The 15,741-nt window shown below is 39.5% G+C and overlaps 1 protein-coding gene across 8 annotated transcripts in view; it reads left to right on the forward strand.

Moving 5' to 3' along the window:
* DOCK10 (dedicator of cytokinesis 10) overlaps positions 1 to 15,741 on the forward strand; it is a 298,093-nt gene that overhangs the window by 212,478 nt on the left and 69,874 nt on the right. For all 8 annotated transcript variants that reach the window (XM_043444648.1, XM_043444650.1, XM_043444647.1 and 5 more), the window contains exons 16-24: positions 1,225 to 1,304; positions 3,238 to 3,425; positions 3,925 to 3,990; positions 5,710 to 5,802; positions 10,608 to 10,731; positions 10,928 to 11,049; positions 11,427 to 11,513; positions 14,354 to 14,446; positions 14,884 to 15,002. In XM_043444648.1, the coding sequence (XP_043300583.1) occupies positions 1,225 to 1,304; positions 3,238 to 3,425; positions 3,925 to 3,990; positions 5,710 to 5,802; positions 10,608 to 10,731; positions 10,928 to 11,049; positions 11,427 to 11,513; positions 14,354 to 14,446; positions 14,884 to 15,002 (972 nt within the window). The remainder of the gene's footprint in view (positions 1 to 1,224; positions 1,305 to 3,237; positions 3,426 to 3,924; positions 3,991 to 5,709; positions 5,803 to 10,607; positions 10,732 to 10,927; positions 11,050 to 11,426; positions 11,514 to 14,353; positions 14,447 to 14,883; positions 15,003 to 15,741) is intronic.

Here is a 15,741-nt window from a genome sequence, read left to right on the forward strand (position 1 = left end):
ATCATTATGACATTTAGAGGGCATCTAGAATACCCAGTGCCATACTGTGAGATTAAATTATTTCATAGATACCTCACACCTTGCGACATGTATTCTTAGTAGTGTGCTGGTAAATGTCTACCCCTGACCCTCTGGCAGGGAAAAGCTGATTTGTACTGATAGCAAAATTCTATGGTGTAAATTCTTCTACCATTGCTGATTTCAAGCTACCAGTGGGGCTTCAGCAAACATGGAGTTGGGAAGAAATGTGCACACCATTATATGACATTTCCACCACACAGTTAGATGTAAATAACCTCAAGATCATGGATCATCTCACCATGTAGTAAAACAGTTACTAAGTGATTAAAGTTTACTTATTACCTTGGTGTTTAATGTAATGTGTTTAATGGTAAGTTTATATAATTTTATTTTTAATAATGGCTGTGTTCTATAGTTAGCAGGCAAAATAACTGAAAATTTAACCATCAACTCTCACAAGCTGGAAAGAGCTGACTTGACCCACCGCTATAATTATTCTGCCTCTCAAAGTAGATTTCCTGAGAGGGGTAACATTTGAAACTGTGATCAACAACTTCTACCTTACTATAAAGGAAAATAGGGGAGAAGGTTTTAGGAAAGAGGAAGGGAAAGAAATTCAAGGACTCATAAATTAGAATGAGTGTGGGAACAGGGTTAGGTGATGAAGAAGAGTCTACATACACTTTCAAGGGTGAAAGAAGAAGAACCAGAGTCAAGGAAAGGTCCCTTTTCCTCCTGGATTGTTGGTGAAGAGGGAAAAAGCAGTTGTAGCAAAAACCAGCCTTGCTCTAAAAAATTCTCAAAAAATTCCCCATGAAAGTGAATCATTTAAACCAATTCAAATACTAGTACCTTTTGTTAACAAAAGCTATCTACCATTTACCAAAACTAAGAATTTATATTGTACTTATTTGGCTATATAAGTGGTTATCTGAAGTGGTGCAAACCAGTTTAAAATATCCTTCAGAATATCTATAACTTGACCCCTCCCTGATTTTTAATTTTTATTTGCAAAATCACATACATTTTAGTTTTCAACTAGCTAAATGAAATTATTCACAGGTTATTTAGGGTTCCACTGTTTATTCTTATCAAAGCACAGAATTACAGTTGACTGGTTTTTGTTTTCCTTGACAACTAGAATTAACTTATTGTGTGTTTGTATGTACGTGTGTGTGTGTCTATGCTGGCATACTTTCACAGAGCTGACAGAATAAGCAAAACACAGACCATTCCTGGAAGCCTGGATATTGCTGTCGACAACATTCCTTTGGAGCATCCAAGTATGATGATGATGTCATGGTTTCTTTGTACAGTTTGAGTATTCAGTGACTTTTTGGTTGGTTGGTTGGTTGGTTGGTTGGTTGGTTGGTTGGTTGGTTGGTTGGTTGGTTGGTTGGTTGGATAGATGGTTTGTTACAAAGATTTGTTTGGGATTTTTTTTCTTAAGGTTTGGAATAACTAATTCATTATCGTGTAAAAATTTGGGATTTCTTTCTCCATTAGGGCAGTCTTATAAGTATTATAAGATAGGAACTATATTCAGGGTAACCTAATATTCATCTGGTATACACCATACACCTAGCAGGATATTACACTATATCTCTTAATCCTCAAACACTGAAGGGTTGCAAAGGAAAACAGTCAGTTTCAGATGTATTGATAAACCTAATCCACATTGGGCAATGCCACATTTTGCTGCCAAAGGGCTACTTCAAACGCCGTGTGTAGCCGCCCAGGTGGCCATGCCGTAGTTATAGCTGGAATGTTTCTAGACCCTCATTACACAGAGATCACGTATCTTTCTCAGAATATGGCCCATTTATGTTAGTGAAGATTTAAATTTCAGAAGCAGTTTCATTAATTTATAAGTAAGATCTTCAGAATTTATTTATAAGTGGTGAGATTGGTTTTTTTCCTTCTTATTATGCTTTTTAGTGACTTTCTCGGTGGTGCAAATAATGAGTAAAGGCATTCTAAAAGGAGCTACAAACAGGGAAAGGATCATTATCACAGGATATTTGAATTACCATGAGCACTATTAAGTTTTTCATTCTTATGATCTTTCCACAAGTCACTGTAATATGAAGAGGAAAAAAAAAAGCATTCTCACTTAACCCATGGCTCCAAATCACTTTTATATTGATTGGGGTGAAAAACCAGAAGATAAATTAAGCCATTTCCTCTACCTGATGTGTGGGACGTAGATGTTATTACCTAGGGAAAAGAAAAATAGCGAAAGAGAAAGCTAAAGTATTTTCTCTGAAAGAGCCAGAGAATATCAGAGAAATCAAAACATACAATAAAAAAATTATAAATGATTTTTTTGGGAAAAAAAATCTTGTAATCTGATTCCCAAGCATATTTAGCTAACCATTTTGCTTGTTTGGACACAGAAAGATTCCAGATGGAGTAAAGGAAGGTATAAGGCCTTGCTGTCTTTCAGTACTGCAGGCTGAAGCCTCCAAACTATATAGTGACCAGTTTTGATTTATATATTCCTCATGGTCTTTTCCCCCTTTTAGGCTGTTTTTACAAGGTTAGAGTTTAAAAGATGGTAAAAACTGAAGAAAAAATTGTAACTAATAATGCAGGGGGTGATTACAACCAATGTTGTCAAGTCATTCCATAGGGAAAATTACTATTAAGCCCATTGGTACTATCAATAATAAATCCATTGGACAGAGTTCTGTTCCATCACAGATCAATTTTTGTAGTGTTATGGTAAAGGTCAGTGGACTACTCTTTATCTTATATATGTTATTCACTGAGTCATGTCTGACTCTTTGTGACCCCATGGACTGTAGCCCACCAGGCTCCTCTGTCTGTGGGATTTTCCAGGCAAAAATACTGGAGTGGGTTGCCATTCCCTTCTCCAGGGGATCTTCCCAACCCAGGGGTCGAACCCAGCCTGGTTAGTATGCTCAGAGGATCTCTAGCTAAAATTTACTTTTTATATGAAACTTACTACAAAAAGAAAATAGTTATAAATCCGAAAGATTTGCCAGTTTTTTGAGACATTAGTTTTGATGTTAAATATATCACTAATTATCTGTCATGCTTGCCTCCTACAAATTTTTCATGCCAGCATAACTTAACGTAAATTGGTATACAAGTATGGAATTTCTGTTTTGAATAGATTCACTTTTAAATAGATTAAGTCTTGTTCACTTATGATCATATTCAATGACAAACTTTTATTTCTGATTTTTAAAGACTGTGTAACATCGTCCTTTATTCCTGTCAAGCCTTTCAATGTGACGGCAAAACCAGAACCCACAGTGGAAGTGGAAGAATTTATTTATGACTCAACAAAGTGTTGCCGTCCTTATAGAGTATACAAAAATCAGATTTACATTTACCCCAAGCACCTCAAGTATGATAGCCAGAAATGTTTCAACAAGGTATGATATGTTTCTGAAATATCATCCTCTCTCACTACCCTATTTAGACCATATTAAGATGGCTTCTTGAAAGTCCGAATACAAATTACTATGGGCCAACACTATAGGATAGAAAACCATTTGAAGAAAATGTTTAATGAGAGGCAGAGATGAGTTTTGCCTTAAAAGTGTTTAAGGATGCACATTTTGTAGTATATGAATAATCCTTTCTGAAATCAGCCCTAAATAATTTTGTTCTAGACTCTATTTTTAGTTTATTAAGAAAGACTCTGAAAATAGCATACCTGCACTTTCAATTATGAGTCTTTTATTCCCTTTTAAATAATTTCTCCAAATCCTTCTGCTATTTCTAAGCACTATGAATAATATCACAAGAAAATGTTGGCTAGTCTACATTTTTCAGATTTAATTAGAAGCTACTTATTTTAGGCACTTGGATTGTTTTGTGATGTTATCTAACAGGAAATTACGATGTCCATTTCCTCCGCTGTAATTTCAGGCACGAAATATAACCGTGTGCGTTGAATTCAAAAATTCTGATGAGGAAGATGCCAGGCCCTTAAAGGTGAGCCAAGCCCCTGAGGGAGCACAGTATAAAGAGGGAGGCAGGTGCCCCGGTTCCCTCCACCACCGAGAGCCTTTTATTTTAGTGTGCTTGAAAGAGGAGCACTTGGTACATTTAAGTTTCCTAACATGTGCCTGATTGAATAGCCACCATTAACTAGATCTATTAGAAATGCCAGTCTCATGGCTCCGCTTAGCTTTTCATGATTTGGAAAAAAGGAAGGCATTCTAGTGTGAAATCAATGCAAAGATTCCCCGCTGGAAGTCTTTGCCCTTTTCAGAGATTAGCCTGCGTCTCATGAATTCTCCGTACTTGATTTCAAATGCCACATCCCAGCTAGCCTTCCTGTGGCCTGTGCAGAAGGGCTGCTCCTACTGGCCTGATGGCTAATGCAGGTGCCCCGTGGGATGCTCACTTTTATGGAAGGTGCATGTGGCCATCTGCCTGAGGACCTGGGAAATGGCCCTGGGAAGCTGTTCTCTGCTGTTGATCACATGATTTAATAAGATCAATAAAACTATGAGGTTTGTATGAACTGGGCTGTTTGAACCTATAAAACTGCAACTAGATGGCTTTTTTCAGAGTTCATATTTGATGTGTGCTGTTTTTATTTTAGGCACTTCAAACAACATAAAGTAACCTATAAAAATAGAGTGAAAAATTCTTTTTAGTGGGCCTGCAGCCAGATCTTCCCAGTTTCAATGAATCAGAGGAAAGAGATAGTAAAGGACAAAAGTAATTTCTAGCTAACCTCCACAATTATCTGAGATCATCTCTTAAAGGACTCTGTCAGGGACCAGATGTATTCTCCAAACTAAAAAGGGTGGTGGCATTTTTCAGAAGAACAGTAATCAATTTGAGTGATTGAATGAATCATGCAGAGTAGAGAGAAAGAGTTCTTTTAAATTGTCCTAAGGTACTCTCAGCCTCCTCAGGTTCCAAGTTCCACAATAGCATTAGCAGCAGGAGATAAAAACTAAAATGAAATGAAATTGTCAGGCGAACAATGGCAGTGAGCAGATGGCAAACACACCAGGCCTGTTAGAGCGTTGCTTATGGGGAAAATTCTTAAAAATGAAAAGTACTTGCAGGTATGTGTGACCTGTTTCACTGCATTCTAGAGCATTACTCAGAGATACAGCTAACTTCAGTAGAGGGACTCTGAACCTTGGGCTAAAGGGACTTTTATAACAAGGAAGTACCATATCCTCATCCACTGGCCTGATTAGGACCTGGGATAGAAGAAAAATACAATATGGTAGAGCCTGGAACCAGCCCTAGGATTCCGGCATTCTTGGTTGGGGGCTGGCATGTCAAGTACTGGGGTCAAACCAAGCCTTGTGGTCACCCAGGACAGATGACCTTAAACTCTAGATCAGAGTTGGATACCACGGGCTGCAGGAATCAGAAGTGAACAGTCTCTTATCTCCAGTAATCAAAAGTTAGGTAGTGAACTGACACAGGTATTCAGTTTTGATGTATTATCTACAGAGTGAATTAAAGCCTTCATATTTTCTTCAACAGTGCCTCATTGTAGAATAAGTACAGGACAGCAGATCAAAGAAGTTCAAGGTTAATTAGATGTCAGCTAAGCCTGGAAAGTTATCACAAAATTTATCTTTGTTCCAGAATGGGGAACTGAAAAAAGTTGTGGCCTTTCTGTGCTCAGGGTTAATTTCAGACCCTCATAATTATTCAACTCATGATTTTTTTAAACAGTGTATTTATGGAAAACCCGGAGGGCCCCTCTTCACCTCGGCTGCCTACACTGCAGTTCTGCACCATTCCCAGAATCCAGATTTCTCGGATGAGGTAAGGGTCAAGACTTCCCTGCCCTCAGCAGCTCCTTAAAAGATGTGTGAGTGGGTGAGATAATACATGATGATAAACGCTCTCTCTTGACTACACCTCCGACTCAGGACATTCCTTAGCAGATGTTTACATAACCAAGCTTCCAAAGCTACATTCATTGACAGTTGCCCCAGGACTATGTTGAAAATTCATTTATTTCAGCATATGATTGTCTTTTTAAAATGTGGAATTTTTATTATATCATTCCTTTCAAATTAGATGAATTTTTTTCTTTTAGTTCATTGTCTACTGTAACAAAGATCATGTTAGATAGTTCTTACCAATCAGTAGCAGCATTTCATGTATTAAGGAACAAAACAAAAAAGGCTAGAATATGAGCCAGCATTGTTGCTTATAATCTTTATAGTAATCGAAGGAGCTTGGACCCCCACCACTCAGGACCTGCTCTGCCGCTTCTTAAGACTCTTTTATTATGTGCCAGGCACCATACTGTCCTCCAAGTACGCACCATCTCCTTTCATCCACTCAGCTTTCTCCAGAGAACCAGAGCCAATAGGAAGATAGATAGATAGATATAATTTAGTACAAGGAGGCTTAAAAGTCCCACAATCTATCAGCTCCAGCTGGAAACCCAAGAAAGCCATTGGTGTAGTTCAAAAGCCTGAGAACTAGAGTGCATATTGTGGATTTCAGGCCAGGTTTGAAGGCCTGAGAACCAGCAGCACCAAGGGCAGGAGAAGATCAGTGTTCCAGGTCAAGCAGTCAGGCAGGGAGGGAATTCCACCTTCCCCAGCCTTCTTGTTCTATTCTGTACCTCAATAGGATGATGGTCACCCATGTGGGGAGGGCCATCTACTTGGCTCAATTCAAATTCAAATGCTGGTCTCTTCCAGAAACAGCCTTACAGACACGCCCAGAAATCATATTTAACTGGCTATCTGGGCATCCCATGGACCAGTCAAGATGACACATAAAATGAACCTTCACACCTTCCTACTTTACAGATAAGGAAACTGGGGGTCAGGGAAGCAACTCTGCCAAGGGCGTGTAACTATGAAGTGACAGTCAAAATATAGGCCAGGCCATGTGACTGCAGAGCCTGAAGCTTCGCCACTCTGCTATAACACATGCAGAAAACTCACTGGGAGACTTCCCTGGTGGTCCAGTGGTTAGGACTCTGCGCTTCCAATGCCAGGAACCTGGGTTCAATCCTTCATTGGGGAACTGAGATTCCCATAAGCAGTGCAGCGTGGCAAAAAGCAACAACAATAACAACAACAAAAAAAACTTCATTGGGTTAATGGTAAATTACTAAACATATGTCAGCTGGTAGTACAAATAGCTTCAGAAAAACAAGTTCCAAAATTAAATAATTTCTAACCATTAAACTAAGGTCTGAACTCATGAAACCTGTCAGTATGATGTCTGGGATTAAAAATATCACATCTTTTGTATTAATTTCCTGTTGCTGCTCTAAGAAATTATCTCAGTTTAGTGACTTAAATAACACACATTGATGATCTTGTAGTTCGTTGTGCAGGTCAGAACTCTGAAATGGGTCCCCAGGGCTGAAATCAGGTGTCAGCAGGGCTCCGTTTCTCCTGGAGGCTCTGGAGAGAATCCTTACCGTGGCTTTCCAGTTTCTGGAAATGCCCACATTCCTTGACATTTGACCCTTTCCAGCAGTGTCATCACTCTGACCTCTGTTTCTCTCCTCACATTTCTTATGACCCTGACTCTTCTGCCTTCTGTGATAAGGACTTTTGTGATTACATTGGCTCTCCTGGGCTAATCTGGTTTAATCTCCCCATCTCAAGCCCCTTAACTTGGTTGTACCTGCAAAGTCCCTTTTACCATGTAAGGAAACATATTCATATCTTCCGGGGATTAGGATATGGGGGACATCTTTCCATGCTAAGTTGCTCAGTGGTGCCCAACTCTTTGCAACCCTATGGGCCATAGCCCACCAGGCTCCTCTGTCCTTAGGATTCTCCAAACAAGAATACTGGAGTGAGTGGGTTGCTATGACCTCCTCCAAGGGATCTTCCCCACCCAGGGATTGAACCTGCATCTCTTATGTCTCGTGCATTGGCAGACAGGTTCTTTACCACTAGCACCACCTGGGAAGCCCCGGGGGACATTGTGGTGGTGAGAGGGTGGATTATTATTCTGCCTATCACTCTTGGTTACACTCAGACCATTTTTAAACTTATTGAAAGAACACTGATGAAACCACAGACCTAAGGAACCTTTTCTCCTTCCTCCACATCTGTTTAATACTCTTAATTTTTTCCCTATAAATTTAGGACAGAGGTGAAAAAAAAATTAAGAGAAAAGTCTATTAGCATATTACTGAATATTTACTACAGTATTGACCCCTTGACAAAGCCCATCTGAAAGGCGCATTCTGTGTCGACGTATAAGATTAAAAGGAAAAAAAGAATGTTCTTAGAGTTAAGTATGGCTTTTAATCTCTCTCCCTCTCATGTACTTCCTGGGATCCTTGTAAAAGCCGTGAGCTTCTCCACAGGAGAATGTATATCTAATGAAGAGCCTAGTGAACTATGCCATGCAGATTCAAAACCATTTTCTTCTTTGTATTGCAAAAAAAAAAAAAATGATTGCATTAATTATAAGCATGGCTATCAATTCTTCTAAGACACTGTTAAAAATATAATGTGAATATTTGCAGTACTTACTTCTGAGGAGTATTTGCCTTAATATCTAGTTTAAATGGAATTCTTAAGCACCTGTTTCATTCCTATGTGCTTTGGCTAAAAAAAGAAAATTTCATTCAACTGCATTGTTAGTTATTGCATGCTTTGAACTGTATATTGGCTTTTGTTACCAGGTTAGCATGCTGGCATGTAACAAATATATGTAAGCTGCAAACCATTCTAATTCAGAAGTTCTCAAACTTTACCAGGTGTAGAATCACCCAAAAGGCTCGATAAAACACAGATTACTGAAACCTCAACCCCCCCCCCCCAATATTTGGATCCTGTATATGTCTGGGATGGGGCCCGAGAATTTACATTTTTAGACAAGTTTCTAAGTGATGCTGATACTACTGCCCCAGGGATGACACTGAAAATTTATTAATAAATTCTCTCCTGAACAGTGTAAAAATAAATTAACTAGCTATATAGATGCACAGAGTCTAATAAATTAATTGGTAGATAATTTGCTTGGGTCTCTGGGCTTCCCTGGCGGCTTAGCTGGTAAAGAATTCGTTTGCAATGCAGGAGACCTGGGTTCAATCCCTGGGTTGGGAATATCCCCTGGAGAAGGGAAAGGCTACCCACTCCAGTATTCTGGCCTAGAGAATTCCATGGACTGTACAGTCCATGGGGTCACAAAGAGTTGGACACAACTGAGCAGCTTTCACTTCACTTTCACTATCACCTTATTGCTTGATTTTATGTTCTAGAAACTACCTAGTTGCTAATATTGAGCTGAATGTAGGTTACCTGCCTGGGATCCTGGGATTCCAGTGTGACAGATGTTCTTGTCCTGGAAGGTCCTAGTAATTACTGACGAGTCTGTCCTCCTAAATGACTCAAAGCCCCCTAACGTCTCTTGCCTTGGTTGCTTCCTCTGTACCATCCTACTTCACAAGACTGTTGAGGGAATTAAATGACAGAGGCTTAAAACCTGACAAGTATGACATGTAGAGGATTTCAAAACCTTTCTTTCCAGGGACAAGGAGGATGCTCCTCATTACGTATTATGTTGTATGTATATTGTTTAGTCACTCAGTCATGTCCAACTCTTCTGTGACCCCAATGCCAGGCTCCTCTGTCCGTGGGATTTCCCAGGCCAGAAAGCTGGAGTGGGTGGCCGTTTCCTTCTCGAGGGGGTCTTCCCTACCCAGGGATCAAACCTGCATCTCCTGCATTGGCAGGTGGAGTCTTTACCACTAAGTCACCTGGGAAGCCCTTATTATATATATTCTTCACCTATATCAATTTTATGCTTGTTTATTTAGAAGCACCACCTATAGAACTGGAGCATGACCTCTGCACAGAATGACTCACTACTTAGTTACCACAGTGTATTTTTTATGCAGTATACACCATATGTATTTTTGTGTTATTTTAAAAAAGGGGTACAGTCATATCCAACTACCATGTTTCTCAACAAGAGGCCTATGAGTCGCCTGGGGATCTTGTTAAAATGAAGATTCAGATTCTGTGTGTCCGGAGTAGTGTCTGAGTTTCTGCATATCTAACCAGCTCCCGAGTGATGCTTGTGCAACTGGTCCATGCACACCCTTTGGGAGGCAAGGACAACTTAATTCATGTCCTTGATGAGAAGTCCTTAATCTGTGCCTTATTTACATTGTACAGTTATGTCTCCTTGTGTGTTTTTCATACGTGTGTGTCTGTGTGTGTGTGTGTGTTTAATTCACGGCGGAATCTGTTGTTTAGTCACTCAGTTGTGTCCGACTCTTTGCAACCTCATGGACTGCAGCATGCCAGGCCTCCCTGTCCTTCAGTTTGGAGTTTGCTCAAAACTATGTCCCAGAGCTTGCCCATGATGACATAAATTACCTAAGGAGAAAAACTGGGTAGTCTAAATTACCATCATCCACCACAATAAAGAAGTAAAAATATAATCTTGACGCATTAGTGCTAGCAGGATGGATAGTACTAAGAATTAAATCAGTACTTCTAGTGCTGACTATTAAACATGGACCTAGATTTCGGTTAAAGACTTTTTAAAAGGTTAAAGTGCTTATGCTTTGTCTTGCCCTGACCCGAGGAAAATGATTTGAGTTTCAGCTACTATCTCTTTCATTGCAGGTGAAGATTGAGCTCCCGACACAACTTCATGAGAAACACCATATTCTGTTCTCTTTTTATCATGTCACTTGTGACATCAATGCAAAAGCTAACGCCAAAAAGAAGGAGGCACTGGAAACACCAGGTACTGACCAGAAGCAATCCGACATAGCCATACATGTCATCTCTGGGACTTGAATTGGAAAGTACTTGAAAAGCTCTGATTTATTTAGTGTTTTTTAACTAAGTTTTATATTCATAAATGGTAAATCGCTTTGTTTTTACTCCTCACCATGAAGGTTTGTACTGAAAAGTTTTCTCTCTGTTTTTCTTTTGTACAGTTGGATATGCTTGGCTTCCTTTGATGAAAGATGATCAGATAGCTTCTCAAGAGTATAATATCCCAGTAGCAACAAGCCTGCCTCCAAATTATTTAAGCTTTCAAGATTCTGCAAATGGGAAGGTACTGGGTAGTATATAACTTAAGAGAAAAGATACATGGGCAAAATGGCATGAGGTTATCTTCCTTTGGCTATTTAAATTAACCCCACCTTTATGTATTCATCCATTGTAATTAGGAATCAACTGTACCTGTAATATTTCAATACCTTGTTTCGTTTGTGGCCAGTAGAAATGATCTATTCAAAATGATCCCCTGATATCATATTGGTATCATTTACTAATACTGCCAAATGTATTTGCATCTCTCATTTTCCATCTCTATAGTAACGTGAACCTAATGGATCAAGGTGGCAAATTAACATAAACTAAATAACCTATTTATTGATATTTCCTTTCTCTCAAATTGCCGCAGTGACAGTAACAAACTCTTTTTTGCAGCACGCTGGGAGTGATGTTAAATGGGTCGATGGTGGTAAACCACTTTTCAAACTATCGACATTTGTTGTATCAACAGTGAACACTCAGGTGAGCATGTTGTCCTGATACTATCCAACTGCAGACCAAAATTCCAGAAGTGTATTTATCAAGACAACACTTCCCTTGGAAGATGGTTTGCCTCCCATGACAACACCCAAGTGTTAAAAATGTGAAACATTTAAAATAAAAATTGTGGACCTTTCCCTTAAAACTCAGTCTAATTTCCAATGCCTACCCAAGCCTCCTCTCATGGAGCAAAGGCCATGAAGTGGGCAAAACTGTATCTGAGAGTCACTTTGGTCAACTGCTGACCCAGTGACTTTGGACAAGTCACTTCACCCCTGCAATCCCATGTCCTCATCAGGAAAATGATAACAATAAAGGAAAATCTCCACCTAAGATTGTAGTGAGGTTCAAAATGAGAAAGTACATGTGAAAATGTCTCATGAACTACAAAATGCTGTACAGAGGGAACTAGTACCACTGTCATATTGCCATAAAATTCACCCCTTCCCTTGCAAGGCAGCTTATTTTAGCACAGTGGGAGAACTTTTATGATACTGATTATACACTACAAAGCAAACTGTTACCTGTACATAGAATATATATTACTCCTTTTTTAAATTCAATGTACATTTGGTTGTTGTAGTTGTGTATGTGTGTTTGGTTTTGTTTTTTTTTGTTGTTGTTGTTGTTGATTTTGTTTTTTGGTGTTTGTTTTTTGTTTTTTTTTTTTGGTTCAAGCTACTTTAGCACATACTTGGTTGCTAAGAAAAGTGAAATAATCCAGGTACCACCATATATTGGATCAAAATGTCTTTCCATAACCACTGGTGCCTCAAGCCAAATTGAGTCCTCTTTCCCAGTCCTCTGTCCGTAACTCCTTAAATCCTTCTTTTCTCTGATGCCGTCAGCCCCAGTCAAGTCCCACAAGATGATCATCCAAATCCTGCGTTTATGTATCTCAGAATCCCGAGTTTCTCTTTGTCTTGCTTCCAGCTACTTTCCTCCAAACAGCTCAGGTCTCTCTGTGACTCACCGTTACTTACCTTTCTCTACATCAGCTTCCACTGCCCACACACTCGTCACCCTGGGAGACACCGTCTTCCTTCCTCCATAGCGGTAGTTACATCAGTTTTCGAAGACCAAAGGCCCTCTCATGCACTCTGCCCTCTGTCTGCTTCATTCCTCCAGGACACAGGGATTTTGTGACTCTCTGCCTTTCCTCAGCCAGGAAAGCTATCTCTCTCTCTGCCTCCCCTCCCCTCATCAGTCTTTCAGCTCCTGTCCATCCTTCAAGTCTTGGTTCAAATATCATCTCCTCAAAGAAGTCTTCTCTGTCCGCTGACCCCTCAGATATGCTGTATCATCTTATCACACACCCTCTGACACCCTGTTTTCCTTTGAAGCACTTGTCTAATTGTGAGAAAATAGGTATGTGTGGAAACTATGGTGCAGTATCCATCTCAGGGGCATTATAGAAGGACCAGAGGAAGGGTGTGGGTTTTCCTTGCCCAGAGCTCTGTCCTCCGTGCCTGCTGTGGATCTGACAAATAACGTGAAACTGAAAATATTACTTACACACAAACCACAGATGCCCCTCTAGAGCTGACAAATGCCAGAGAAATGCCCAGAAGAGTGTGAAAAGTCAAAGAGCTAGTTGCTCAGTCATGTCTGACTCTCTGCGACCCCACAGACTGTAGCCCGCCAGGCTCCTCCATCCATGGGATCCTCCAGGCAAGAACACTGGAGTGGGTTGCCATTCCCTTCTCCAGGGGATCTTCCTGAGCCAGGAATTGAACCTGGGTCTCCGGCATTGCAGGCAGATTCTTTACCACCTGAGCCACCACGGAGTCTGTATCCCGCTTCCTGAATATGTAACTTTGACCCCCAGCATTTCCAATGTGACATTTGCTTCAGGAAACAACATTAAAGGACAGATTAGTTTGCTCCAGCTGCCATTAGAAAATACCACAGACCGGGTTGCTTAAGCAACTGAAGTATATTTTCTCACAATTGTAGAGGCTGGTCGTCTGAGATCAAGGTGTCAGCAGTGTTGTCTTCTTCCAAAGCCTCCCTCCTTGGCTTTCTTCTGTGTGTGAATATCCAAGTTTGCTCTTCTGTAAAGACATCAGTCATATTCGGGATTAGGACCACACTAACTACCATAGTCCCGTGGACGGAGGAGTGTGGTGGGCTACAGTCCATGGGGTCGCAAAGAGTCGGACACGACTGAGCGACTTCACTTTCACTTTTCACTTAACTACCATAATTACCTCTTTAGAGGCCTTATTTTCAAATTTGGTTACAATCTGAGGTGCTGGGAGTTGGAACTTCAACACATGGATTTTGGAGGAGACACAATTCTGCCCATAACAAAAGACAGGAGTCAACTTTTATTTCACGATGGCAGGTGGACTTCCTAATTTTTTTTATTAAAGCTGACATTTTAAATCTGAAAATATCCCTGTGCATATCAAACTGTACCCATTCTCATGTGTATTAAAGGATACGTAAGAATAAATGATAGAAGTCTGTGGAAGAAGCAGAAACAGGAAGATGATAGAAGGCAATTTAAGAAAGAAAGAAAAAAGGGAGGAAAGGAGGAGGAACAGAGCCAAGAGAAGGAGTTCTCTAGCCATTGTCACGTGGGCCCAGAAGGAAACAAATCTCTGAGAATGAAATAGGAAGGAGAGCAGACTTTGTGGTTCAGGTCAAGCCCTCAGTGTGCCAGAACATCCATGAAAATGAGAGGTCTGTCTCTCTGCCTTCTTGGTAAAGCACCTCACATCAAGTCATCTGTCCTGCAGAAGGACTGACCTCCCATCACCATGATTATTACACAGCTTATGTGTAAAAAAAAATCAATACTTTTTTTGCTGTTTCAGGATCCACATGTGAACGCATTTTTCCAACAGTGCCAAAAAAGAGAGAAAGATATGTCTCAGTCACCTACCTCGAATTTCGTCCGCTCTTGTAAGGTAACATGACGTGCAAATAGTTGCAGTGGTCTCCAGGATGGAAATGGGCAAAACAGACCTTTACATTTTGCATTGAGTAGCAAGCTTCAGGGTAATCATTCTTGAAGATTTTTAAACACCTTATCAATTCCAAGAAGAAATTATTTTATTTCACAGTTCCTAAAAGGTGTCTGTCTGTATAATGGAACAATAAGCAAAGATCAGTTTCTCCAAAATAAAAATGATTGAAAATCAGAGTCAATTGACTCTAAATTAGTTAATTAGAAGTAGAGTCTTTGCAACATTTACCCTCATGCCTGTATGTCATGAGAAATGCCATGAAAAATAAAGCCAAACAAAGGTGAACTACTGTATTCATATTCAAGTCCAGATGAACATCAGTCGAATGTGCTTTAAATTTAATCAATGACTTTTTTTTTGTCCTGCCAATTTAACAGAACTTACTGAATGTGGAAAAGATTCATGCAATCATGAGTTTTCTGCCTATAATCTTGAATCAGCTCTTCAAGGTTCTGGTACAGAATGAAGAAGATGAAATAAGCACCACTGTGACCAGGTATTCATAGCAAAGCCTTGGGAGAAGAGATTTTATAAGCTGTGATGACAGGCAACTTTAATTATAACTGAGTATAATTACATATAACTGTGTAACCCCCCAGGCTTACATTTTGTGTATGCTTACATTTTGTTTGAACACATATGTCAAAGTTAAGTATGTCTCACTCTTGAGTTCTTACCTTCTAATCATCTATTATTATCATCCAAGTGGAGTTTTAGACCTCTTTTTTTAACTTTTCCTTTGTGCTTTTTTTAATTATACTTTTTATTTTGAGATAGTTATAGAGGCACATGCAGTTGTAAGAAATAATACAGAAGAGAGCCCATGTTCTCTTTAGATGTTCCCAGTGGTGACATCTAGCAAAACTATAGGACAGCATCAATCCCAGAATACTGACATTGAAAGAGTCAGGAGACAGAACATCCCCCTTCCCAGAAGGATCCCTCATGTTGCCCTTTTATTGACACACCTACTTCTTTCTCATCTCAGTCCCTGCCCCTTATTCCTGGCAACTGCTAATCTGTTCTCCATCTCTAAAATTTCATTACTTTAAGAATTTTATATATACTATATTGAAATTTTATATGTAATATGAGTACATATATTTTTATATATAACATTATGTATTACATGTATTTATATAAGTTGATAAATTTATTATATATGCTATTTTAAATTTATATGCATTATATATTTTATATATATGAATATGGATTTATGAGGGCTTCCCAGGTGG

The sequence above is a fragment of the Cervus canadensis genome, chromosome 24, assembly GCF_019320065.1.
Source record: "Cervus canadensis isolate Bull #8, Minnesota chromosome 24, ASM1932006v1, whole genome shotgun sequence".
NCBI classification, from domain to species: domain Eukaryota; kingdom Metazoa; phylum Chordata; class Mammalia; order Artiodactyla; family Cervidae; genus Cervus; species Cervus canadensis.